Source organism: Erinaceus europaeus, chromosome 12 (assembly GCF_950295315.1).
Source record: "Erinaceus europaeus chromosome 12, mEriEur2.1, whole genome shotgun sequence".
Classification (NCBI taxonomy): Eukaryota; Metazoa; Chordata; class Mammalia; order Eulipotyphla; family Erinaceidae; genus Erinaceus; species Erinaceus europaeus.
The window spans coordinates 73,364,211-73,389,666 of record NC_080173.1 but is presented as its reverse complement, the minus strand read 5'-3'; the positions used below and the strand labels follow the sequence as shown (position 1 = coordinate 73,389,666).

General features: G+C 46.4%; 1 protein-coding gene across 4 annotated transcripts in view; it reads left to right on the top strand.

The window, feature by feature from the left end:
• RHBDL3 (rhomboid like 3) overlaps positions 1 to 25,456 on the top strand; it is a 76,517-nt gene that overhangs the window by 14,354 nt on the left and 36,707 nt on the right. For 2 of the 4 annotated variants that reach the window (XM_007530824.3, XM_007530823.3), the window contains 2 exons: positions 14,340 to 14,498; positions 20,631 to 20,855. In XM_007530824.3, coding sequence (XP_007530886.1) covers positions 14,340 to 14,498; positions 20,631 to 20,855 — 384 coding nt within the window. The remainder of the gene's footprint in view (positions 1 to 14,339; positions 14,499 to 20,630; positions 20,856 to 25,456) is intronic. The other 2 variants (XM_060203978.1, XM_060203977.1) reach the window with 1 other exon arrangement.

Below are 25,456 nucleotides of genomic sequence, written 5' to 3'. Positions count from 1 at the left end.
CACAGGGACAGCTACCACACAGGAATACACGCACAGGGACAGCTACTACATAGGAATACACGCACAGGGACAGCTACCACACAGGAATACATGCACAGGGACAGCTACCACACAGGAATACACGCACAGGGACAGCTACCACACAGGAATACATGCACAGGGACAGCTACCACACAGGAATACATGCACAGGGACAGCTACCACATAGGAATACATGCACAGGGACAGCTACCACACAGGAATACATGCACAGGGACAACTTCTTGAGCAGCGGAGTAAAGCTGTTGTATCCCTCCTCTCCTCTCTCTTTCACTCTCTATCTTAAGGGGCGGGGGAGGAAGGGACTCCTGGGAGCTGGGGATCATGCAGGCATGGAGTCCCAGCAGTAACTCTGGTGGCAAAAAAAAGTGGGGGAGGGAGGAGGGTGTAGAGGAGGAAATGAATCTTTTTTTTGTAAATTTTATTTATAAAATGGAAATATATTTATTTATTTTTGCCTCCAGGATTATCGCTGGGGCTTGGTGTCAGGAAAATGGAAATATTGACAAGACAATAGGATAAGAGGGGTACAGTTCCCACCACCAGAACTTCATATCCCATCCCCTCCCTTGAACGCTTTCCTATTCTTTATCCCTCTGGGAGTATGGACCCAAGGTCATTGTGGGTTGCAGAAGGTGGAAGGTGTGGCTTCTGTAATTGCTTCCCCGTTGAACATGGGCATTGGCAGGTCGATCCATACTCCCAGCCTGTCTCTCTCTTTCCCTAGTGGGGCAGGGCTCTGGGGAAGTGGGGAGGTCATCTGCCCAGCGAAGTCAGGTTGGCATCATGATAACATCTGGAACCTGGTAGCTGAAAAACAGTTAAGATGTAAAGCAGAACAAATTGGAATGAATCTTATAACTGATTATCATTTATTTCCTTGAAATGTTGCTGTGGTAAAGATTTTAAAAATCGGGAGTCAGGTGGTAGCACAGCGGATTAAGCGCATGTGGCGCAAAATGCAAGGACTGGCATAAGGATCCTGGTTCGACCCCGGCTCCCCACCTGCAGGGGAGTCACTTCACAAGCGGTGAAGCAGGTCTGCAGGTGTCTTTCTCTCCTCCTCTTTGTCTTCCCCTCCTCTCTCTATTTCTCTCTGTCCTATCCAACAACGAACGACATCAACAATAACTACAACAATAAAACAACAAAGGCAACAAAAGAGAATAAATAAAATAAGTTTAAGAAATTTAAAAAAAAGATTTTAAAAATCATGTAAGTTTAGAAAATGCTGGACTAGATAATATCAAGTTGTTTGACTATAGGACCTTACAGACCTTTGATATAGTTTTATGTACCTTACGCTTCCAAAAGGACTTCTCAGACTTAAGAAACCTCCCTGATCCTGGGGCTAGATTTCATATAGTGGAACAGGACAAAGAAAAACAAGGGCTAGCAATGCTGGGGAGGGACACTGGACCACACCCGTTGACTTCTTTTTAAATTTTTTTAAATTATATTTTTTAATTATATTGGATAGAGACAGCCAGAAATCGAAAGGGAAGGGGGAAATAGAGAGACTAAGAGATACCTGTAGCACTGCTTCACCACTCGCAAAGCTTTCCCCCTACAGGTGGGGGCCGAGGGCTTGAACCCAGGTCATGACATTCTGTAACATATACGCTCAACCAGGTGTACCACCACCCAGCCCCACCCATTGACTCCTTAGATTTTGATTTATTTATTTATTTATTTATTTTGGACAGAGACAGAGAAACTGAGTGGGGAGATATAAAAGGAGAGAGAAAGACACCTGCAGCACTGCTGCATCACTTGTGAAGTTCCCCCTTGCAGATATGGATCCGGAGTCTTGAACCCATGTCCTTGCACATTGTAATGTGTGCTTTATCAGGCATACCACTACCCAGCTCCCCAACTTGTTCTAACTCACTTTATGATCTTGAGCTAGTTTCTGTTGCTCTCTGACTAAAATAAGCATATTTATAAGGTAAGTGTGGGGAGTTGAGCGGTGGCGCAGCGGGTTAAGTACACGTGGCGCAAAGCGCAAGGACCAGCATAAGGATCCCGGTTCGAGCCCCCGACTCCCCACCTGCAGGGGACTCGCTTCACAAGCAGTGAAGCAGGTCTGCAGGTGTCTGTCTTTCTCTCCCCTCTCTGTCTTCCCCTCCTCTCTCCATTTCTCTCTGTCCTATCCAACAACGACATCAATAAACACAACAATGTTTAACAACAAGGGCAACTAAATGGAAAGTAAATAAATAAAAAAAAATTTTTTAATAAGGTAAGTGTGATGCCTGGCACATAGTTGACCCTTAGTTAATATTTGTTTGATGAATGAATGAGAGGGTTGAACTGAGGTCTCTAAACTCTTTCTTAGCAATTGCTTCCTAAGGATGGGAGGCTCTTGAGTCCTCCTACCTGGATATGAGTCCATTGCACCAGTTACCGACTGCTCAGACTTGAGCAATTCAAGTCTCTACACTTTTGTTTTTCTTGTCTGTAGAATAGAACTTGTAATAGTGTCTGCCTTGCAGGGTTGTCGTAAGGTTGTTTGTTTGTTTGTTTTGTTTATTAATTTTCTCTTTTGTTGCCCTTGTTTTTTTATTGTTGTTGTAGTTACTATTGTTGTTATTGATGTCATCATTGTTAGATAGGACAGAGAGAAATGTACAGAGGAGGGGAAGACAGAGAGGGGGAGAGAAAGATAGACACCTGCAGACCTGCTTCACCACCTGTGAAGCTACTCCTCTGCAGGTGGGGAGCCGGGGGGCTCGAACCAGATTCTTATGCCGGTCCTTGCGCTTCGCACCACATGCACTTAACCCGCTGGGCTACTGCCCAACTCCCTGTTGTGAGGTTTAAATTGAAATGGGTGCATACAATTTATTGTCCAAATTGGATGAGCACTATTAATAATTGTACTCAGACAATAGGTTTAAACCTCTTAACTGTTCCAGGCAAAGCTGGAACAGGGTTTCAGTGCAGTAGTGCCTGATACCTAGCAGGCTTTCTATACATATAGCCTCAGCCGGTTGTGTGCAGACAGCCAGTGCAGTGCACTGGCTGAAGGGGATAGGGAGCTAGGTTCCACAGTCCCTAGAACTCTGCAGAGCACTGAAGTTCTTTCTAGTCCTCCTGGACTGTGATTTGTGATTTCCCCACCCTGCTGTCCCTCTCCCCAGTGTCATCGGGCCCCTCTGACAGTAGAGCTGAACAGCTGCCTAATCACAACCCTGAATGTCTCATCAGCCCTTCGACTGATAGAAAATACAGAATGGGGAGTTGGGTGGTAGCGCAGTGGGTTAAGCGGTGGGTTAAGCGCACGTGGTGCAAAGAGCAAGGACCGGCGTAAGGATCCCGGTTCAAGCCCCCAGCTCCCCACCTGCAGGGGAGTCGCTTCACAGGTGGCGAAGCAGGTCTGCAGGTGTCTGTCTTTCTCTCTCCCTCTCTGTCTTCCTCTCCTCTCTCCATTTCTCTCTGAACTATCCAACAATGAATGACATCAACAATAACAATAATAACCACAACAAGGCTACAACAACAAGGGCAACAAAGGCGGGGGGGGGGAATGGCACTGAGCCCCAGCAATAACCCTGGAGGCAAAAAAAAAAAAAAAAAGCAAATACAGAATGGCAGGCCAGCTGCTCCAGTGGGCTGTGTAGGTTTCTAGGCTTCTTTCCCCCCACCTGTTTGCATATGCTGTCTCTGTATGTGCAGGGAGGGTAGATATAGACTCTGTTACCTCTCCCTGAGAAGAATGAGCTTTTACCATGTTTGCTGTGGAGCAATTCAGGCAGTATGGTTTGGGCTCTGATCAGTATGGCAGGGCAGCTGGGGGCAGGGGACCCTCCAGAACTCTCCCCTGCCCCAGAGATATGGAGGAGCCCTACTTGGAACAACAGAGAGAGAACTTGGTGGGTTCAGCCTAGATGGCAGAGCATGTGGGGGGCCTCAGGCCAGTTTGGAAAACTGGTGACCTAGGGGATTAAGAGGCCAGAGGGCTGGGTGCTGGTGAGATTAAACTTCCCACAGAGCCTCTCCAGGTCTTTTCATGGCTGAGGCAGGTGGGCAGAGTGGGGGGGGGGGGCGGCCCCTCACTCTGTGCCTTTCTCAGGCATCTTCCACCCAGGCTGAAGGTGGACTTGAATGTGGCCTCCCCTCCCCCTGTAGTGCTGGACTCTATTCAGGAGGCAGCTGTGAGGATGCTCCTGGCTCCCACTGCCCCCCATCCCCACTCCAACAGTCCTTAGATCTTTCTCAGCAGCTTGCCACTAACTTCACCCTCATCCCCAACTAGGCCCCACCAGGCTGCCCCATCATGAGGGAGCCCAGTGCCCATAGTGGGTGAATCCAGGACACAAAATACCTTGGGGGTTGGTGGCAGGAGGGGATGGGGGGGGAGAATTTGAGGCCTTCGGCACTTCATTCACAAAGAAATTATGATAGAAGGACTTGTCTCTCCCTAAGCTCTAAACTGCAGTGTGGTCTCATTCCCTGTAGCTGGCCTTGAAGGACGGGTGCCCAGAAAGGGTCAGTGATTTGAATGAAGCCAGTGAGACTGTTCTCTGTGGCCCTGTGCTGACTTTATCCCCTTAGCACCTGAGGAAATACTAGCTCTGCTTTATAGATGAGACCATTAAAGCTCAAGATATTTACCTCAAATTGTACAAGCGCATTAGTGGCGAGACAAGAGTGGTATTTTGCCTTGTTCCTTGCAGCTTCCTTTAGAAACTCACTTCTTCCCTGGTAATGGGATCTTTCTCTGCTTCCTGCAGCATCTTTCCTCTCTCCTTCCTCCCTCCCTCCCATCCAGAACACTACTCAGCTATGGGATTAAGCTTGGGACCTCAGAGCCCCTGACAGGAAAGCCTGTTGTATGAGCTTCTTTGCTATCTCCTCAGTTCAGTTCTTTTGTTTCTTTCTCCCTTAGTCTGCCTCACCACTGGCCTCCATGCCCTGCACCCACTCACAGCCTCTGCTCTTGGCCGCATCTTCCTAGTAGCCAGAGTGGTAACTGGAAGGGGACTTGGGCAGTGGGACCCAGGCAGTGGCCCCTTCCTTCCCTGCATTTCCCCTAAGGCCTCATCATTAGGGTAGCAGTGCCCCCCCACCCCCCATTGTGTAGCCTGTCTGGCCCTGGCATGAAAGGTAGTGTTTTGGCAGAGAAGGGAAGCTCGGCCTGATTCCAGCTCATTCTCTGCAGACTGGAGCCTATAATATGCTTGGGGCAGGGCTGGCAGGACATGGTGGGGGGAGGCTTGAGAAGCCACAGGGCAGCCCCTGTCACTAGGACAACAGCAGGGAGCCCTGGAGGGGGAGGGAAGAGAGAGGAGCAGGTGGTTCTTTGTCTGGAGCTGGAATAAGGGAGCAAGGCCTTTGCCTGATCCCAGCCTCTCCACCCCACTGCCCTCTCAGACCTCCAGGATAGCCCCCGGGAGGCAGCTGGTGTTGCTGCTCCTAGGGAAAACCACTGGGCTTCCTCCCCCAGGCAGAGGCAGGAGACTGCATGCTGTGCCGGAGACCCCTGCCCCCGCAGTGCTCACAGAGATTTCCCTGGCATTCAGGGCTGCCTCTCCACCTCCACCCCCATTCCCATCAACCCACCCAGCATGAGAACCAGGCCTGAATCCCTGTGGTGGAGCTGGTACAGTAAGGAGGTGAAAAGCTGTTGCTCTCTGGGGCTCTTTATCTACTTTAAATATCTCGATTTAGGGGGGCTGGGTGGTGGTGCACCTGGTTGAGTGCATAGGTTGCAGTGCACAAGGACCTAGCTTCAAGTCCCCAGTCCCCACGGGGGGGAAGGTGGGGGCTTCCCAAGTGATAAAGCAGTGCTGCTTATCTCTTTTTAATCTATCTCCCCCTTCCCTCTTGACATTTATTTATTTATTTATTTATTTATTTATTTATCTAGTGCCTCCAGTGCTGGGCTCGGTGCCTGCACTATGAATCCACCGCTCCTGGAGGCCATTTTGCCCCCTTTTCTTGCCCTTGTTTTATCTTTGTTGTGATTATTATTGTTGTTATTGATGCTGTTGTTGAAGGATAGGACAGAGAGAAATGGAGAGAGGAGGGAAAGACAGAGAAGGGGAGAGAAAGACAGACACCTGCAGACCTGCTTCACCACCTGTGAAGTGACCCGCCCCCTGCAGGTGGGGGAGCCGGGGGCTCGAACTGGGATCCTTACGCCGGTCCTTGTGCTTCGCACCACGTGCCTTTAACCCGTTGCACTACTACTCAACCCCCTCCCTCTTGATTTCTTTCTGCCTTTCTATCCAAATAAACAAACGCTTTAAAAAAATTTTAATCTCGTGAGTTGGGTGGTAGCACAGCGAGTTAAGCGCTGGTAGCGCAAAGCGCAAGGGCCGGAGTAAGGATCCAGGTTCAAGCCCCTGGCTCCCCACCTGCAGGGGAGTTGCTTTACAAGAGGTGAAGCAGGTCTGAAGGTGTCTGTCTTTCTCTCCCCCTCTGTTTTCCCCTCCTCTCTCTATTTCTCTCTGTGCTATCCAGCAACAATGACATCAATAACAACAACAATAACCAGAACAATAAAACAACTTGCGCAACAAAATAAATATTTTAAAAAATAATAAAATAAAATAGAAATTTTAATCTCAGGGCCAGGTGGCGGCACACCTGATTAAGCACACACATTACAGTGCACAAGAACCTAGATTCAAGCCCCCCGGTCAGTCCCCACTTGCGGGCAAAAGCTTCACAAACAGTGAAGTAGGTTTGCAGGTGTCTCTCTATCTCTTCCTCCCTATCTCCCTCTTCCCTCTAAATTTTTCTCTGCCCTATCAAATAAAATTAATAAGGTTAAAAAATAATAAATAAGTAAAATGTAATTTCTATGAAGGGTGGGCCGGTGCAGCCTGCAGCCACCTCTGCACCTCCCTGTTAGTTTCTGAGGGTCCAAGCAACCCCTGGGGTGAGGGATAAGGGTGACCAGGGTGGTCTGGGGGCAGTTCCTGGCTCATGACTGAGCCCTTTTGGGTTCCTTCTCTGGTGCCTTTCTGTCCTCCTATAATGTACAGACCCTAACAGGACCTGCATTAACAGGTTATTGTAGGAGCCAAAGAAATCGTATACATAAAATGCCTGGAATGGTATCCTCCCCCCCCCCCCCCCCCCCGTGAAAACATGCGGCAAACACTAGGTGTTTTTATCCGTAAGGATCTTAATGGAGCGAGGTGAGTTTCCTGAAATACCTGAGGGTGTGAACCAACAAGGTGTCATCTGTGAAATCTGGTATTTTGGGAGGAGGGTGGGGATACAATGCAGGTTTTAAAAATAGACCTCATTAGAGAAGTCCTCACTCCTTGAGTGCTGGGGAGAATTGAAATAACTCATGACTTATGACTCTTGGCTGTTTGTCTTGGATTGCCTCCAAAGTGCCGCACACAGGATTGGCTTCTTAAAATAATCTTCACTGACCTTACATGGGAAAGGGGGACGTGTGGCTTTGGTCTTCCAGGCTCCCTTGTCTTGTACACACAGATGCCTGTGATATCTGAGCAGAACACTGCCCTCTGCTCAGGGGACAGAGCGTGAAGGTGAGCGTGAGTGCCCTCGGCACACAGGAGGGGTCACTAGGGAAATTTTCTCACAGGTGTTGGGGGTGTCCAGATTGGGCTTTGCAAGGAGAGGACACCTCTGGGAGAGGGATGGAAAGGCTGCAGTCTTGTGTGGGAGAGATGAGTAACATCTTTCTTAACTGAACTGATGAGGCTTTCCCTGGAAAATTAGTCCCTATCTATTCATTCAGGCACCCACTATTCATCTGTGTTGAGTGGGGATAATGCCAGGCTCTGTGCTAAGCACCAGGATAAGTTGTGACACCAGCCTGTGAGGAAACAGCCCTCCAGTGAGGCGGTAGAAGTGGAAGATTGGAGAGTTGGGTGGGGGTGGAAGTTCAGAGGCCTGTCCAATGTGCAGGGGAGGCAGCGAGGTCCTCCCCCAAGATGGACGTCTGAACAGCGGGGAAGAGTGAGCTGGAGTCTCCCAAGAAGACAAGGGGGAAAAGGGAAAATCTCCTAGGCAGAATAGGAGAGGAATAAAACGGCACAGAGTCAACAAAAGCAGAGCACAGTGCCTTTGGGAAGTCCTGTGCTATCTGTTGCAAGGGTGTGTGTGTGAGTGCAGGTGCGGGAGGGACTGGCAGCTCCATGCAAACCCGGTGTCTGGCTGAGCTCCCTGCCCTCCAGCCTTCCCAACTGGAATCCCTCAGGTCCAGGCCCAGACACTCCTCCTCTTCTTTCTCTCAAGCCATTCTGAGCCTACCTTCTTATCTAGGGTCCAAGAGTATGTTGGGAGCTGGCAGGTGGCAGCAGTGCTAGAGAGCTGGACTTAGAAACATGAAGTCCCAAGTTCAAAACCCAGCACCAACTGTGCCAGAGAACTTTGGCTCTATTTCATTTATCAATACATATTTTTAAATTTTATTTTTATAATATTGTATGAGATAGTTTCACATGAGAGAGAGTTGGAGGGGGTTGGAGAGAGAACTCAGGCTTTTGCACATGCAGAATCTGGAATCAAACCAAGTACCTTTGGTATGAAAGTCCTGTACTCTATCGTCCTGGGATTTTTCCCCAGCACAAATAAGTTAAAAAAAATTTTTTTTAATTAATTAATTTACTTATGTATTCCCTTTTGTTGCCCTTGTTGCTTCATTGTTGTAATTATTACTCCCTAAATAAGTAAATTTTTTTAATATTTATTTTTTATTTATACCCTTTTGTTGCCCTGGTTGTTTTATTGTTGTAGTTATTATTGTTGTTGTTATTGATGTCATCGTTGATGGATAGGACAGAGAGAAATGGAGAGAGGAGGGAAATACAGAGAGGGGAAAAGAAAGACACCCGCAGACCTGCTTTACTTCCTGTGAAGCGATTCCCCTGCAGGTGGGGAGTCAGGGGCTCAAACCGGGATCCTTAGCTGGACCTTATATTTTGCGCCATGTGCGCTTAACCCCTGCACTACCGCCCAACTCCCATAAGTAAATTTTTAAAAAACTTTATTTATTTTTTTCTTTTGTTGCCCTTGTTTATTATCATTGTTGTTGTTATTATTGTTGTTATTGCTGCCATTGTTGTTGGCTAGGACAGAGAGAAATGGAGAGAAGAGGGGAAGACAGAGAAAGACACCTGCAAACCTACTTCACTGCCTGTGAAGCAACCAGGATCCTGATGCTGGTCCGTGCACTTTCTGCCATGTGTGCTTACCAGCTCACACAAATAAGTAGATTTTAAAAAATATTTTATTGGGGAGTCGGGTGGTAGCGCAGCAGGTTAAGCACATGTGGCGCGGAGCGCAAGGACCAGCATAAGGATCCCAGTTTGAGCCTCCAGCTCCCCACCTGCAGGGGAGTCGCTTCACAGGCGGTGAAGCAGGTCTGCAGGTGTCTATCTTTCTCTCCCCCTCTCTGTCTTCCCCTCCTCTCTCCATTTCTCTCTGTCCTATCTAACAATGAGGACATCAATAACAACAACAACTACAACAACAATAAAAAAACGAGAGCAACAAAAGGTAAAATAAATAAGTAAATAAATACAAAAAAGGGAAAACTAAAAAAAAATATTTATTAACTTAATAGAGACGGAACAGTTGAGGAGGGAAGGGCAAGACAGAGAGGGAAGAGAAAGAAGTTCCTGCAGCACTACTCTGCCACTTGCAAAGCTTCCCCCCTGCAAGTGGGGACTGGGAGCTTGAACCAGGCTCTTTGTGCATTGTAACGTGTGTCACCACCCAGCCCCCATACATTTTTTAAAGATATATTTACTTATTAATGAGAGAGAGAGAGAATGAGAACTAAAGCACCATCACTCTGGGACATGGATGCTAAGGATCAAACTGGGGACATCATGCTTTTAGGTCCAAAACTCTATCCTCTGTACCACCCCCTGGACTGCAGTAATTTTTTTTAAAGGAATGTAGCCTGGTAGTGACACACCTGATTGAGCACACACAGTGCCATGTACAAGGACCTGTGTTTAAGCCCCCAGCCCCCACCTGTGAGGAAACAGCTTCACAAATGGCAAAGCATTGCTACAGGTGTCTCTTTCTCTCTCTCTCGCTGTCTCTCCTTCTCAATTTCTGTCTGTCTTGTCTCCTATCAAAAATCAAACAAACAAGCAAGAGTTGGGGGAGCTTCGAGGAGTGGTGGATTTGTTGTGCAGGCACCAAGCCCCAGTGATCACCCTAGTAAGGGGTGGGGGGAAGAATAAAGATTGACCCAGGAGGGAGGCGGAGCTACGAGCAGCAGATCGCTTTCTCTCCTCTCCTCTCCTCTCCCGGATCAACTAGGAATACCAAAGGAGACCACCCGGACCGAAACAAGACAGGACTAGAATGACCACAGAAACCCAGTAAATCACCCGTGAGTACAAACACGCGTGGCTGGTGACAGAGAGGAGAGAGGGGCCTAAGGAGAGATTAAGTGACTGCTAACAGTTCGACAGTTTCTCAGTGGAGACACCACCTCCAGTCTGCTCCACCAACAAGGGGACAGCTGAAGGGAGGAAAGGACTCCCCAGAGACTCACCAAGTACAACTCTGAGTCTCCATTGCTGCCACCCTCAGAATCTGGAGCAGCAACAGGGAGGGACACCAGGGCACAGAGATCTAACCGGGAAACTCAGGAGAAGACCTATACCTCGGTGGCATAGCTGAAGGGCTGTGAAAGTCTCTTTGCATAACCACTGGATTATCTCTGCCACACCCTGCTTTATCTCTTGGTCAGGAGTCATTGATTAAGCCAAGAAGCCTATTGATAGTTTAAAAGCCCTCAGGCTACCATAGCCTACAGGGGAAAAAAAAAAAAGGCTTTTACACCACTGAACTCCAACTCAGGGATTGAAAAAACTGTTAACTTATATAAAATGGTTAAAACAACAAGAAAAAATAATGGAGACTTGAACCAGGACAAGAGTCCAGCTAAAAGTCCTCCAGAGGGCAAAGCACAAAACAACGAGTTCAACATCCAAACATTAGCTAAGGAAATAATAACAGGAGTGAGTAAAGAATTTGAAAAAATTGTAATCAGAACTGCAGGAACAACAAATGAGAATATGGAAGAAAATTCTAATTATCTCATGGTTATTAGAGAGCTGAAAACTGAAATTGCTGAGCTAAGAAGGCAACTAGCTGAACAAGCTAAAACAGTATCAGAGCAGGGCAACAAAATAGACGAACTCCAGAAAGCAGTAGAGGGCAGAGAGAATAGAATCAATGAGGCTGAAGACAGAATTAGCAAGATTGAGGATGAATTAGAGACAACTCAAAAAGAAGTAAGAGATCTCAAAAAGAGATTAAGAGATGCTGAAAACAACAACAGAGTCCTATGGGATGACTTCAAAAGAAACAATATACGCATTATTGGCTTACCAGAGGAAGAAAGAGAAGGAGAGGAAGAAAGCATTCTCCAGGCCATAATAGCTGAAAATTTCTCTAGTCTAGACAACACCAAAGACATAAAGATTCAAGAAGCCCAGAGGGTCCCAAACAGAATTAACCCAGACCTAAAGACACCAAGACATGTCATACTTAGATTGGAAAGGAATAAGGATAAAGAAAGGATCCTCAAGGCTGCAAGAGAAAAACAAAGAGTCACCTACAAAGGAAAACCCATAAGATTAGCAGCAGACTTCTCCATACAAACACTACAGGCCAGAAGAGAATGGCAAGATATCTATAGAGTGCTCAATGAGAAAGGCTTTCAGCCAAGAATACTATATCCTGCTAGACTGTCATTCAGACTAGATGGAAGCATCAAAACCTTCTCAGACAAGCAACAGTTGAAGGAAGCAACCATCACCAAGCCTGCCTTGAAAGAAGTTCTGAAAGGTTTCCTATAAACAACCAGACCACCACAAATAGAACATATATCAAAACACTCTAAAACTCTACAAGAATGGCGTTAAAATATCTTCAATCTTTGATATCAATAAATGTGAATGGCCTGAATTCACCCATTAAAAGACACAGGGTAGGAAGATGGATCAGAAAACACAACCCAACAATATGTTGTCTACAGGAAACTCACCTAACGCAACAAGACAAACACAGACTTAAAGTGAAAGGATGGAAAACTATCATTCAAGCCAATGGCTCACAAAAAAGGGCAGGAACAGCTATTCTCATATCTGACATGATAGACTTTAAAATACATAAAATTAAAAAAGATAGGAATGGACACTACTTAATGCTCAGAGGATCAGTCAATCAAGAGGACTTAACAATTATTAATATCTATGCACCCAATGAGAAGCCATCTAAATACATCAAACTTCTACTGAAAGAGCTACAGCAATATATTAACAGTAACACAATCATAGTAGGGGACTTCAACACCCCACTATCTCAACTTGACAGATCATCCAGGAAGAAAATCAGTAAAGACATAAGGGAGCTAAATGAAGAGATAGATAACCTAGAACTATTGGACATTTTCAGAGTCATTCAGAGCAAGTTGTGGTATATATACACAATGGAATACTACTCAGCTGTAAAAAATGGTGACTTCACCATTTTCAGCCCATCTTGGATGGACCTTGAAAAAATCATGTTGAGTGAAATAAGTCAGAAACAGAAGGATGAATATGGGATGATCTCACTCTCAGGCCGAAGTTGAAAAACAAGATTAGAAAAGAAAACACAAGTCGAACCTGAAATGGAATTGGAGTATTACACCAAAGTAAAAGACTCTGGGGTGGGTGGGTGGGTGGGGAGAATACAGGTCCATGAAAAATGATGAATGAAATAGTGGGGGTTTTATTGCTAAATGGGAATCTGGGGAATGTTATGCATGTAAAAAAAAAAAAAAAGAAGTAGAAACGCAAAGCAGAAATTGACTGAGTTTGGAGTATGGCACCAAAGTAAGAAAGCAGAAGTATACTAGAGTTTGCAGTGAGTACCTCCCTAATACTTCCTCTCCACTTTTCCAAGCTTTGGGTCCATGATTGCTCAACAGTTTGTTTGGCTTTGTATGTTAACTCTCTTTTCAGTCACCAGGTTCCAGGTATCATCAGGATGCCGGCCAGACTTCCCTGGATTGAAGACACCACCAATGTGTCCTGGAGCTCAGCTTCCCCAGAAACCCATCCTACTAGGGAAAGAGAGAGGCAGACTGGGAGTATGGACCGACCAGTCAACGCCCATGTTCAGCGAGGAAGCAATTACAGAAGCCAGACCTTCTACCTTCTGCAACCCTCAATGACCCTGGGTCCATGCTCCCAGAGAGATAGAGAATGGGAAAGCTATTGCGGGAGGGGGTGGGATATGGAGATTGGGCGGTGGGAATTGTGTGGAGTTGTACCCCTCCTACCCTATGGTTTTGTTAATTAATCCTTTCTTAAATAAAAAAAAAAAAGGGGGGGGGAAAAAAAAAGGGAAAAAAAAAAAAAAAAAAAAGATTGACCCAGGAGGTGTAACATAGAGTAGAGTAGAGTGCTAGGCTTATATAATCAATGGTATTGCATATGCTAGAGTGATGCTTTGGTTCTTTCTCTCATAAGTAAATGTCTTAGAAAAAAGAAAAGAGAAAGGCTCTGTGGGGAGGCGGCACAGTGACTGGAGCACTGGAGTTGAAAGCACGAGGTCCTGCGTTCGATCTGTGGCATTGTGTGTGGCTGAGTGATGCTCTGATTTGCTCTCTCACTCCTTCTTGTGTTAATAAAAGAATCTTAAAAAAAAAAGTATCAGGGTGGGGGAGATATAGTGGTTATGCAAAAAGACTTTCATGAAAACGTGAGGCTCCAAAATCCCAGATTCAATCTCCCACACCACTATAAGACAGAGCTGAGCAGTGGCTCTGTTGCATAATGGATAGAGCATTGGACTTCTAGACAGATCTGAGCAGTGCTCTAATAAAAATCCATTAATTTAAAAAAAAAAAAAACCTATGGGCAGAGGAGATGGCCATAATGGTTATACAAAGAGGCTCCAAATCTCAGGCTCAATCCCCTGCACCACCATAAACCTGAGCTGAGCAGTGCTCTGGTAAAATAAATAAATAAAATAAAAAGATTCAAAATTAATTAAAATTAAAGAAGTCAGGAGAAGGAAGGTGTTCAATCTCTCTGAGCCTCAGTCTCCTTATCCAGGCTTAACACTGCTGACTCGAAGGTCTCCAGTATCATCTGGGATTTTAAGTGGTTGTCTGTACTCTATTTGGATGTGCTCCATGGGTGACTTGGAAATGTCCCAGGTCCTGCCTGAGTCTCTACAGGCAGAGGATTGGTGACAGGAGCCGGTGAGTGGTGACAGAGTGGGGCATTTGCAGCAGTACTGAGGGGAGCTGAGCCCCACTGACCCCACTGCTGTCTGTGCTTCTCCCTCAGTTTGACCCTGGGAACACGGGCTACATCAGCGCGGGCAAGTTCCGGAGCCTTCTGGAGAGCCACAGCTCCAAGCTGGACCCACACAAAAGGGAGGTGCTCCTGGCTCTCGCCGATAGCCACGCGGATGGGCAGATCTGCTACCAGGACTTTGTCAGCCTGGTGAGCACTCTGGGGCCTTCCCCTCCGGGAGGGGTCTGCGGGAGGTGTGGCTGAAAGTACCCTTCTGGACAATTAAAGGGGTTTGTTGACCCGAAGCATTAAAACATAGACTTTAGCGTGTGAAAAGACGCCACCCAAGACCTGGCTTTTCTTTGCCTCTGAATTCTGTCTTCTTGTAATGTTAACTCATTGGCAAAGAAGCCACGTGCAATTCCAGACCTTCCTGTGGTGGCAGCAAAGTAGCAGCAAAGTGGCTGCAGCTGCTCCAGCCCTCACGCTCTCAGATCTCACGTTGCAGGAGAGGAAAGGGACTCCCCTTAGGGCAGCTCCTGTACAGTGCCTGGAATTTTTTCCCTCTTACTATCCTAAATTGGGTCAGTGGAATGTGTTGATTGATTTGAGCCAATAAATGCTGAATCCTAGAATGGAGAGTGTGGTCAGTTCCACACTGGGAGGTTATTGTTATCAGCAGCAGGAACTAAGGAGTGAGTGCTGGGTGGGTCAGGCCAGACTGGGAGCAATGGGGCACAGGGTTAAGGCTCATCAAACATGCTGGCAGATATCAAGGGTTGCCAGAGGGACTGGAGACAGGAAGTCATGAGTCCTGTGGTATGGGTTCTTAGAATTGGGATTACAGGGGTGGAACTAGATTGGGGTTCCTGGGGTTAAGCAGGCAGCATTTTACCTGTGGTGGGATTGATGGCCCTTCAGTGGAAGCTACATGAGCTAGCAAGATGGCAGTCTGTCTACCCAGTTTCCTTTTTGGTGAAATGGAGATGGCCACCTCTCTTCTTGTCACCCTGGCAGTTCCCTAGGCTCCTAGAATTGAAAGACATTGGGGAGTCATGCGGTAGCGCAGCGGGTTAAGCGCACATGGCACAAAGCACAAGGACCAGCGTAAGGATCCCGGTTCGAGCTCCCGGCTCCCTACCTGCAAGAGGTCACTTTGCAAGCAGTGAAGCAGGTCTGCAGGTGTCTGTCTTACTCTCCTCCTCTCTGTCTTCCCCTCCTCTTTCCATTTCTCTCTGTCCTATCCAAAAACAACAGCTATGACAACAATAACAACTACAGCAAGCACAACAACAAGGGCAACAAAATGGGAAAAATGGCCTCCAGGAGCAGTGGATTCTTAGTGCAGGCACCGAGCCCCAGCAATAACCCTGGAGGCAAAAAAAAAAAAAAAAAAAAAGAATTGAAAGACATTGGTAATAGGACTGGTACCACTCATGGTGTCATTGTGCAAAGGAAGCCTTGATACAAGTTCCCAGATTTCGGATATGTTTTACTTGACTCTTGGCTGAGAATTTGCCTTTGCCCAGAGGTTAACATGAGTTTAGAGAGCACAGCTGTAAGGCTTATAGGGATGTAGGAATACACTGTTGTTCAGAGTCTACCTAGTGAACACACCTCTTGGAGAGTTGGGATAGCTAAGCTAAGCAGGAGACTAGGGGATAGTTGGGATTTGTGGGATGGGTGGTAGAGGTGAGTCCTGTGACTTGGAGCCCAGCAGTGCCACCAGAGGCCAGGCCATGGCATTCAACCTGCACAGACTTCATCCCTGGCCCAGTGTCAATGTGTTTGCTGCCACAGGATGCCCTGCTTAGTCTCAAGATAGAGTGAGCATATGGGCAAGGGGATGCTTCTCTCCAGCTGGAGGTCTATGGTGTTGTGTTTTCAGTGTGAACTTGTAAGCACAAGTTATTTGTTACTGTCAGGATGTCTCTGTTCAAGTTCTGGACCAGAACAGTCAGCAGTCAATGAGCAGGGCTGCCCTGGAAGCAAGGCTAAGAAGGGGCACCTGTGAGTGCGTGCAAGTGTGTGTGTGTGTGTGTGTGTGTGTGTGTGTGTGTGTGTGTGTGTGTGTGTGTACACACACGCATGTGGGTAGGAGCCCTGGGTGTGCAGAGTCCTGGGCCTGGAGTCTGGGGTGGGGAGACTGGGTCCCCCTCCTGGCTCTGCATTTGCCATTGACCAGGAAGTGGGTTTCTCCATTTGTGAAATGATATCCTCTTCAAGGTTGCTGTAAGGATTAAATAGAGTATTTGGGGTTTTTGTTTGTTTATTTTTTTTACTTTTTTTTTAATATTTACTTTTTATTTCCCCTTTTGTTGCCCTTGTTGTTTTTATTGTTGTAGTTATTGTTGTTGTTATTGATGTCGTCATTGTTGGATAGGACAGAGAGAAATGGAGAGAGGAGGGGAAGACAAAGGGGGGGAGAGAAAGATAGACACCTGCAGACCTGCTTCACCACCTGTGAAGCGACTCCCCTGCAGGTGGGGAGCCGGGGGCTCAAACCTGGATTCTTACCCAGTCCTTGCGCTTCGTGCTATGTGTGCTGCGCTACCACCCGACTCCCTTGTTTTTTTTATTTATAAAAAGGAAACACTGACAAAAAACATAGGATAAGAGGGGTACAACTCCACACAATTCCCACCACCAGAACTCTGTATCCCATCCCCTCCCTTGATAGCTTTCCTATTCTTTATTCCTTTGGGAGTATGGACCCAGGATCATTATGGGGTGCAGAAGGTGGAAGGTCTGGCTCTGTAATTGCTTCTCCGCTGAACATGGGCATTGGCAGGTCAATCCATACTCCCAGCCTGCCTCTCTGTCCCTAGTGGGGCATGGTTCTAAGGAATCGGGGCTCCAGGACTCATTGGTGGGGTCGTCTATCCAGGGAAGTCCGGTTGGCATCATGCTAGCATCTGGAACCTGGTGACTGAAAAAAGAGTTAACATATAGAGCCAAACAAATTGTTGACTAATCATGAACTGGAATACTTCATATGAAGAGTGGGGGGGTTCTATTTTGTAGATAGTTGGTAGGCCTATTTTAATTATATTCCAAAGGGCCTGTGGTATACTAGTGTTTTTTTTTTCCCTGAGCCTGAAATCTGATATGCGATGGATCCAAGTTATTGTCTGGGGAGATGATGTCATAGCTGGAAAAAGGACCAGAAAACTGGATCAGGGAAGAGAGTAGCTCCCACATATGGAAAATGGATATAAATATTGTTGACTGTAAACCCCAACAATTTGATGTGATCTGGGGTCCATATTCAGCTTAGGAGCCTATTGACCTCTGCATCCCTGTAGATATGAGCTTACATTCTGTGGTCATGAGTAGGAATGTTCCAAGGTGCTCCAATATCAGGACCCATCTTCGTCCGGTGTAGCATAGAGTATGTTGTCCAGCTTCCCTTTGGAGGATGGAACATTCTCTACCATTGTTGATCCAAGTTGAGGGCAAGGTCCTGTGGGGGCCTACAAAGGGGTCTATTGTGTTGTTCCAGATAGAGATGACTGGTAACAATGGAGAGAGGGATCTATTCGAGGTCTAGGCCCATCATGTCTGTTTGGGAATCTCAGGACTCCCCGGATAGGGCCCCAGCTGATGGGGTGACCTGATAGTGACTAAAGAGTCATCGTTAAAGTATGCCAGTCTCTTGCCCTTATTCAGCTTTTGCAGTCCTTGCTTTGATAAGGTTAGCTTTGGAGCAAGTGAGGGAAGTGTAATAGGAAGTAGTGAGGAATAAACAGTATTTGAAAGTCTTTGTTGGTGCTCATGTTCTTCCACCTGTAAACTCATCCTTTGTGAGCTCTTCCCAAACCCACCCCTACCCAGAGCCCCCACAGTGCTTGATGCAGATCTCTTTCACAGCACAGACCCCAATGCTTTTCAGCTCAGTGGCCAGGGCTGTCATGTTTGGGTATGTAGGTTATGTACCATACAAAGATGCTTGGCAGAGGGAAGAGTGGGGACTAAAATCTGACCTGGGTTTTGCTCACCAAGACCTTCAGTAGGTGCATTCATCTGGAAGGAGGAGGCTCCCTTATCTAATTGGCACAAAAGTACCATCTGGACTAGCCAGGACTCTGGAGTCAGGCAGGTTTGGATAGAATCCTGACTGTGATTCACTAACAATGGGTCCTTAAGAAAATCACTTGTTCTCTTCAAGCTTTATGGCTTGGAGAGAATTCTGTATACTAAATCACCAAGACAGCATTCTCTTCTGATTCAGCTTACATGCTAGTCTCTCCTTGTAATCTCTATGGGACCCAAGATCATGGTTACTCCTGAGCCCAGCACTGTTCTTAGCATGTCAGAGTTGTAGGTGAAGGGTCAACAGTTCAGAAGACCATCATAGGCCTTCAGAGTGCGGCTGTGGTTGTCTCTGTGTGTAGTGCACATTCCTGTGCACACTCGAGGGCTGGGAGAGAGGATGGTAAAAAGCAGCTACAAAATCATCTGTGATTCTATCCCGGGCCTGCAGTCTGCATGGAGAGACTAGCCCTGTCTGTACTTAAACTTCTCTGTCTCTAAGAGGAGCCAGATCCCAGCTGTATACACGCAGAGGATAGGGAGTCGGTGGCAGGGGGTTAACCCAGGAAGGTCTACTAGACGGGGTGAACTTTTAAAATGTACACTTTGAAAGTGAAAGCCATAAGCACCCAGAAGCAGGAAAGGGCACTGCAGGTAGAGACTCATTTCCACCTGAGCTGGTCTGTCTGAACCCCGATGCTCCCAGCTAAGTTGGTCTGGCTTCTTACACTTTGCCAGACCTTTCTGGGTATCTGCCATCAGGTTTTGCCTTGTGTCCCAGGAATTTGTTGGTAGTACCCACCCCAGCTGTCATGGAACAGCTGTCTGACAGCACGATGGGCTGCAGGGTTGAGACGGTCTACAGAAGGGATAGGGAACCTTTTTTCTGCCAAGGGCCATTTAGATATTTATAACATCATTCACAGGGCATGTAAAATTATCAACTTAAAAATCAGCACTTAGTGTTGCCATGAAAAAAATTCTGGTTGCCTTAGCAGCACCAGACCAAATGATTTTGTGGGTTATGTGTGGTCCACAGGCCATCCCCAATCCCTGGCCTTGAGTCTTATTTTAGGGGTCAGGTGGAAGGTGACAGAGGCCTCAGGAGCCTGGGAGTTGTCAGAGTCACATCTGATACCTGGGAGTCAGGCCTGCCTACCACTGGGTGAGGCAACTGAGGCTTTACTGAGGCTGTGTTGGGATGGCTTCAGGCTGCTGAGGGCAAAACTAGGCCTCATGCAGGGCTGTATGTCCAGTCTCTGGGATCACCTAGCACTGTACCTTCCTTGAAGATACTCAGAAGTGATCTGCTTCCATAGGCACAACTTTGGATTCTGCTTCCAGAGACTTCTATACAAAAACCAAGGACTGGCCACCTCTTCCCAAGATCATATGTCTGAGGATCTTAACTTCCACTTATTCTTTAGTTCTCATGCAGACACCACCTCCTCCAGGAAGCCCTCCCTGACCACAGAGGATTGGAATGGGATCCCTCCTGTGTGCTCCTGTCACACCCTTCCTTCTGAACCCTGATTTCCTGTTATTTCTCTCTTGAGCACTGCGCTGTGCAGTGTTCGGACACTTAGTAGTTGCTCAGTAAATTGTGATAGATGAGAGACAGTGGATGAGTGGGTGGAAGGAGAGAGAATGAATACATAGTGAATACAAGCACCTGAGTTTGAATGTGAACTATGGTTCATGTTTACTGGGTTTGAAGCTAGTAGGTTCCTAAAACTCTGTGCTTTGGTGTCCTCATCTAGTGAAATGGGAGTGATTCTAGTTCTTTTTTCTTATAGGTAGGCTAGTGGTAGTAAATGAGTCAAAAACATGTAAAGTAAAACCATCTCTGACACATAAGAGCTGGGTCAGTATTGTTTATTGATCACTATATAAAAGAAAGAGAAAGGGGAGTCAGGTGGTAACACAGTGGGTTAAGCGCAGGTGGCACAAAACACAAGGACTGGTGAAAGGATCCCAGTTCGAGTCCCCAGCTCTCCACCTGGAAGGGAGTCGCTTCATAGGCAGTGAAGCAGGTCTGCAGGTGTCTATCTTTCTCTCCCCCTCTCTGTCTTCCCCTCCTCTCTCCATTTCTCTCTGTCCTATCCAATAACGACAACATCATTAACAACAACAATAATGACTAAAACAACAATGAAAAACAACAAGGGCAACAAAAGGGAAAATAAATAAATATTTAAAAAGAAAGAGAAAGACAGGATTAGGCCAGGTTGGTCTAAGGAAAATGCAGGTTGGGAAGTGACTCTGAGACCCTGGTGCTGACCCTCTTCTCCAACCCTGTTTCCTGAGCAGATGAGCAACAAGCGGTCCAACAGCTTCCGCCAGGCCATCCTGCAGGGGAACCGCAGGCTCTGCAGCAAGGCCCTTCTGGAGGAGAAGGGCCTCAACCTCTCCCAGCGCCTGATCCGCCACGTGGCCTACGAGACCTTGCCCCGGGAGATTGACCGAAAGTGGTACTACGACAGCTACACCTGCTGCCCCCCGCCCTGGTTCATGATCACAGTCACACTGCTGGAGGCAAGGACAAGGGTGGGGAAGGGGGCTGCCTGGCCTAGAGGGAAAGAAGCCTAGAGGACAACGTAGATCACGAGGAGGGCAGCATCTGGGCCGGGTGGTGACCCACCAGACTGAGCACACATCTTACAATATGTAAGGACCCAGGTTCAAGCCCCCAGTCCCCACCTGCAGAGGGAAAGCTTCATAAGAAGTGAAGCAGTGCTGCAGGTGTCTCTCTGTCTCTCTCCCTCTCTATCTACTCCTCCCCCCTTGATTTCTCTCTGTCTAATGAATAATAGATAAATAATTTAGAAGAAGGAAGAGGAGGAGGAGAAGAAGGGCAGCATCTTCTCTAGCCAAAAGTTGTGCTGGAGGCTCCAAAAGCAGTTTCCATGGCAAGTCTGGCCACATTACAATGCATATAAGTGTGGTTATACCCACTGGACCACAAAGATATCCCAAATATTATTACTTCAGCTATATTTGCTGCAGCAAAATTCCCATATGACCAGCTCCATCAGAAACAACAGCAACAACAAACAATTAATAGTTCATTGATTTAGGGGATTGGCCAGGCTTACTCATTAAAACCTATTTACTTTAGTGTTTCCCCAGGTGAGTCACATAGACAAGTCATTTGCTCCCTTTGGACTGCATCTTGCACCTGTAAAGCAAGAATAATCAGACCTGCTCTTTTTTCCCCATCAATCTCTGCATTTAGAGTGAGAGAATGGCTAGTGGCACTTTATTTGTTTGCTTGTTTGTTTGACAGAGACAGAGAAATGGAGAGGGAAGGAGTAGACAGAGGGACAGAGACAGTGACTCCTGCAGCACTGCTTCACTACTTGTGAAGCTTCCTTCCTTCAGGTGGGGACCGGGGGCATGAACCTAGATCCTGTGCACTGTAACATGTGCACTCAGCCACCCAGCCCCAGCCCCACTTTTTTCTTTCTTTCATTTATTTATTTATTTACTTATTTATTTTGCCTCCAGGGTTACTGCTGGGGCTCAGTTCCTACACTACGAATCCACTGCTCCCAGAGGCTACTTTTTCCCTTTTGTTGCCCTTGTCATTTATTATTGTTATTATTGCTGTTGTTGTTGGATAGGGCAGAGAGAAATGGAGAGAGGAGGGGAAGACAGAGAGGGGAGAGAAAGACAGACACCTGCAGACCTGCTTCACCACCTGTGAAGCGACTCCCCTGCAGGTGGGGAGCTGGGGGCTCAAACTGGGATCCTTGTGCCAGTCCTTGCACTTTGACCCATGTGTGCTTAACCTGCTATGCTACCACCCGGTCCCCTCACTTTTTTTTTTTTAATTTATTTAGACCAGGGTTATCAGGGACTCGGTGTCTATGTGACAAATCCACCACTCCTAGTGGCCATTTTTCCTCCCCCCCCCCTTTTTCTTAAAAATTTGATAGGACAGATAGAAATTGAGTGGTGGTGAAATACAGGGGAGAGAGAAAGAGAGGTACCTGCAGACCTGCTTCACTGTTCATGAAGCATCCCCCCACCAAGTGGGGAGAGCAGGCTCAAACCCGAGTCCTTATGCATGGTGATGTGTGAGCTTAATCATGTGTGCCACCACCTGGCCTACTAGTGGTGTTTTCTGAATGCAAAAGCATTGTACAGACACGTATGAAAGAGAGCACTTATGAACAGGTAAATACAGGCTTTACATATTTTGAAAGGACATTCTCCCACTAGGGAAACATCTGTGCCTATTGTTAATCTATAAGTCTCCTGCTTATGCAACAGAATCTAAAAGTACCACTTTCTGAATTGGTACCTGTGTATAAGAACGCTGCATTCTTTTGGCTGTTCAGCCAGAGAACCTGTGGGCCCCCAGCCCCAGCTCCTAAATGAATGCTTGGTTTCCCTTGGTGTTTTATAATCTCCACTGTTTCTCTTTCCAGAGCCATGGGCCTAATTACCACCCCTGCATATGTTCTTGTAAAGTTCCAGCCTAATCAAACGGCAGGATTGTTAAGCTTTATGGCATCTTTCATCAGCTTCTTCTTTTTTTTTTTTTTTAAATCAGAATCTCTGGTTTGCAGGCCAGAGCTCCTGTGCTTGTTGTTATGACTCCATCTAAGTACATGTTGAAGTTGAGATTTTTTTTCTTCTGAGATATTCTTGGACCATTTTCCAACTGCTCACTGTGTTGGTCTGTTTATTAGCTTCTATTTGAGGACCAGTAATAATGAGCTGCCTTGGATGCGGTATTTGCTGCCAGGCTACCACACTGTGTTAGGTGGACAGAACAGTTCCCAAAGCACCCAGTGAGTCCAGCTGCTGGGGACCTGAGCTGTTCCCAAGCTCAACCCTAGAGCTCGTAAGCCTGCACTAATTACAGCTGAGCTGTGATCACTAGGTACTAGAGGGAAACAGCTTGGCCCTTCATGTCTGTCTCACTGTTAAACCCATGACCACCCTGGAAATACAGGTGTTAGTGTCCCTGTTTCCAATTGGGGAAACTGAGGACTGGAGAATTAAAATAATTTGCGAAGGTCATCCAAACGAGCCAGATATTGTATTACTAATTCAACTTTTCAGAAGCTGTATACACACAGACCACCAATTTGGAAAAAACTGGAAAGTGCTAATTAAGTCCTTCAACTAAAGCTTAAGATATTCTTTTTTTTTTTTCATTCATACAGTTCTAGCAACCTGATTTTTTTTCCCTTTCATAACAGGGAAAGTAGAAGGAACATGGTAGGAAGCCATTGGCAGCTGACATTACTTAGAATCAACTTGGCTGTGGGGGACAGGCGATGGCATACCCAGTTAAGTGCACATAGTACTAACTAAGCTCAAGGACCATGTTTGAGCACCTCCCCCAGCCCCAAGCAAGGATGCTTCACAAGCGGTGAAACAGGTCTGCAGGTGTCTGTCTTTCCTCTCTTCTCTCCTTCCCTCCCTCCCTCTCGGTCTCCTCTACTTCTCAATTTCTCTCTGTCCTATTGAATAAAATGGAAAAAAAAATTCTGGTTGTAATTCTCTCTTGTTAACAATTTACTCACAACCTGAAAGTGCAAGAGAGGATAAGATAAAAATTTTAAAGCAGATATTCTTAAAGTAACATAAGAATTTGGAGACATTTAGTGTGAGAGGGAAACTCCACATTTAGTGTGAGAGAGAAAATACCAGTCCAAACCAATAGTTGAGGCATCCTTAGAAAGCTAGCAGTAGGGGGACCAGATGGTGGCTCACCAGGTTAAGTGCACATAGTATGAAGTGCAAGGACCTGCGTAAGGATCCTGGTTTGAGCCCCCAGCTCCCCACCTGCAAGGGGAGCCGATTCAGAGACAGTGAAGCAGGTCTGCAAGTGTCTGTTTTTCTCTCCCCTCTCAATTTCTCTTTGTCTTATGCATTAAAAAAATAGTAAATTGAAAATGGCCTCCAGGAGCACCAGATTCGTAGTATGGGCACCAAGCCCCAGCGATAACCCTGGAGGGAAAGAAAGAAAGAAAGAAAGAAAGAAGAAAGAAGAGAGAGAGAGAGAGAGAGAGAAAGGAAGGGAGGGAGATACCAGTATACCCTTCTACACAAGAACATGCATCCTGCATTCTAGAGTTTTTTAAAATCAGTTAAGGTGGGTAGATAGCATAATGGTTATGCAAAGAGACTCTCATGCCTGAGTCTCTGAAGCCCCAGGTTCAATCCTCTGCACCACCATAAGCCAAAGCTGATCAGTACTCTGGTAATAAATAAATAAATAAATAAATAAATAAATAAATAAAGTACTAGTTCCTTCTTTAAAAAAAATTCCTTAAAGGGGCTGGGTAGTAGTATACCCAGTAAAGAGTACACATTACCATGCGTAAGAGCCCAGGTTCCAGCCCTCACCCACCTGCAGGAAGGAAGCTTCATGACTGGTGAAACAGTGCTGCAAGTGTCTGTCTTTTCCCTCTCTTCTCAATTTCTTTGCATCCTATCGAATAAGAAAAATATGTGGTGTATTGCACCCAAGTGAAAGACGCTGGGATGGCGGGGGAATGTTCAGGTCCTGAAACATGATGGCAGAGGAGGAGCGGGGGGAGTGGTTGTTATACAGAAAACTCAGAAATGTTACACATGTATTGACTCCTGTATTTTACTGTAAACTATTAATCTCCCTCCCCCATTAAAGGGAAAAAGAAAAATATGGCCACAAGAAGTAGATTTATCATGCAAGCACCGAGTCCCAGTAATATCCCTAGTGGCAATAAAATGAAAGTTTTTTTAACAAGTAAAATTGAAAAAATGAGTTAAATACCCCATTGGGACTTAAATATACTTCAGTCATCTACAAAATCAACTTAAGGAACGTGTCGGTGAAGATGCAGATAAATTGGAGCTCTGTGTGCTATTGGTGGGGTATGAAATTACATTGTTTGACACAGCAAACAATATGGGGAGGCCTTCAAAAAATTAAATGTAGGATTGCCAGAGATTATAGACCCAGAAATTCTGCTTCTGGGTATATATTCAAAAGTATTGAAAACAGGGCTGGGTGGTAGCGCAGCAGGTTGAGCGCACATGGCAGACCGGTGTAAGAATCCTGGTTCAAGCCCCCAGCTCCCCATCTGCAGGAGGGTCGCTTTGCATGCTGTGAAGCAGGTCTACAGGTGGCTCTC